Source organism: Rutidosis leptorrhynchoides, chromosome 5, assembly GCF_046630445.1.
Source record: "Rutidosis leptorrhynchoides isolate AG116_Rl617_1_P2 chromosome 5, CSIRO_AGI_Rlap_v1, whole genome shotgun sequence".
Classification (NCBI taxonomy): Eukaryota; Viridiplantae; Streptophyta; class Magnoliopsida; order Asterales; family Asteraceae; genus Rutidosis; species Rutidosis leptorrhynchoides.
This window is the reverse complement of record NC_092337.1, coordinates 410,051,726-410,053,975: the sequence shown is the minus strand read 5'-3', so window position 1 is coordinate 410,053,975 and position 2,250 is coordinate 410,051,726. Positions and strand designations below refer to the sequence as shown.

Below are 2,250 nucleotides of genomic sequence, written 5' to 3'. Positions count from 1 at the left end.
AAAAGACACTGGAATGGGATCAAACACATATTTCGATACATTCGAGGAACTGTTGATTTAGGATTATTTTATTCTAACAAATCTAAACAAGATTTGGTTGGTTATGCAGATGCAGGTTATTTATCTAATCCACATAAAGCTAAATCTCAAACTGGGTATGTATTCCTAAATGGAGGTACTGCAATATCATGGCGTTCTCAAAAAACAAACACTTGTTGCAACATCATCAAATTATGCCGAAGTGATTGCATTACAACAACACCAAAGTAAAGACCCCATAACTTGCAGCAAAAACATCACCAATATATATAACTAAAAGACAAGCAACAGAACACGAACTGAAAGCATTCGTGTGAAAATAAGTTGGGTTCAATACTATTAGATGTTGATTAATGTGTAACTTATCCCTCTAAATGTCTCATCATCATAAATAATAATTCATAAATCATAAATTAAATTTAAAAACTATCAAAAATGCATCAATGCATATATTAAGTAACGAAAAACTAAAATTTGAGAATATAAATTGGACTTTCATCTTCAATTCATATGTTCCTTGTTGCATTCTCCAATACTCAAACAGATTAATAGATTTCAACATTCGTGATCTACAAATCTTGTAGTGTGTTCATCATCGCCTTCATCATCATTAAGTGTGCCCGATTGATCAAGTAGAAGTAGTGATTCTGTGTAGGAGCTAAAAGAGGAACACCTCACATAAAGCCCAAGATCGTTGAATTGTTTCGAATTGGATTCGTAAGCTACAAGCTCAGTTACATATCCACGCACTCCATTTTCCACTAAACGTTCTTCTGTCTTTTCGATTATAAGTTGCTCATTATCCCTGAATCCCACTACTTTCGAGCTCTGAGGTAAGGTAACACTATAGAGCTTGGTAAACAATTTTGAAAAATGATCCATCGACCACACATTGTGAACTTTTTCTTCTAAACTAGTGCAATCAATTTGAACCACACCAAGAGAGTTTCTTAGCTTAAAGATTTCAAAACATTTTTCGGCTAAATTACTAGGAACTTGTACTTTTGCGAATTTTTCACTTCCCAAATCAAAAGATACGATCATGTTAATATAATCACTAATGCCATTTATAAAGGCACACCAGTAAATAAACCCATTTACAACTAGTGGAGTTTGGTAACACAAACCTATATTAAACCATTTACGAGGAAGTTTGGTTAACGGACTTCTCCACACCCCTCCACTTAATGTAAATACCTCAACTCGCCAAAGTCGAGATACGTACTGCTGAAGGTCATCATCATATTCAATGTCACCACTTTCAACACTAATGATATTTATCCTGACAATCTTAGGGTCAAGAGTGTTGGGACAAACACCAAAACCAACATAAATACGCTTACAATAAAGTGCATCAATTGCTATTGATTTTCTTATAGCAGGATTCCATATAACATAGCGATTAAAATAACCATCTTTACTTAAATAACAACGAGTAAAACAAAGCAAGCCATATGAACTACCAACAAACTCTATTTGCTTTTGCTTCATATTTAAAAGTTGGTTAAAGGACAAAGGATTCGACAAAGAAATATTGTGTTGAGGAAAAGAATCATCATCATCAACTATCAAACAATACTCGCCTTCTTTATGATACCTACCACTTAAAAGAAGACGACATCGTTTCGCCTGGCTGATAATGTAATCGGAATTAAATTCAGAGCTATCAATCAGAGACTTCCATTCTTTCGAGACGGATCGAAATCGAACAAGTGATTTAACATGAAGATGACAAAAGATTTTGATTTGTATAACAGAAGCTATGTAATTTGACATCGTCTTTTTTATTTATTTATTTATTATTTTATTTTTTTTTAGGTTTTCGAGATCTACGTAACCAATCTAACAATATTAATACACAAAGGTATACAGCTAATTGACTTAAAATCTTAATCATAACCCCTTTTCGAAAAATATACTCCCTCCGTCCCTAAATTATTGTCCAGTATTCCATTTTGGGATGTCCCAAATTAATTGTCTACTTCCATAAATAGAAAGGAAAGGAGATATTTCATTGGTGGATCTGGAGAGAGAAGATATTTCATTGGTGGAGAAATAAAGTTAGTGGAATTTCCTAAAACTGTGTGTTTTTTGTCTGGGGACAATTAATCTGGGACGGAGGGAGTATAAAAAATCTTAGCCTTAGATAATTAAAATTTTCAGTTATAAACTCCTTAAAATCCGACAGTTCATTAGGAAACAAATACTTAA

At 33.1% G+C, this 2,250-nt stretch overlaps 1 protein-coding gene across 1 annotated transcript; it reads right to left on the bottom strand.

Moving 5' to 3' along the window:
• Positions 1-594: 594 nt before the first annotated feature.
• LOC139849926 (F-box only protein 8-like) lies at positions 595-1,815 on the bottom strand. Its single transcript, XM_071839538.1, has one exon. The coding sequence runs from the start codon at positions 1,813-1,815 to the stop codon at positions 595-597; it is 1,221 nt and encodes a 406-aa protein (XP_071695639.1).
• Between the last annotated feature and the right edge of the window lie 435 nt (positions 1,816-2,250).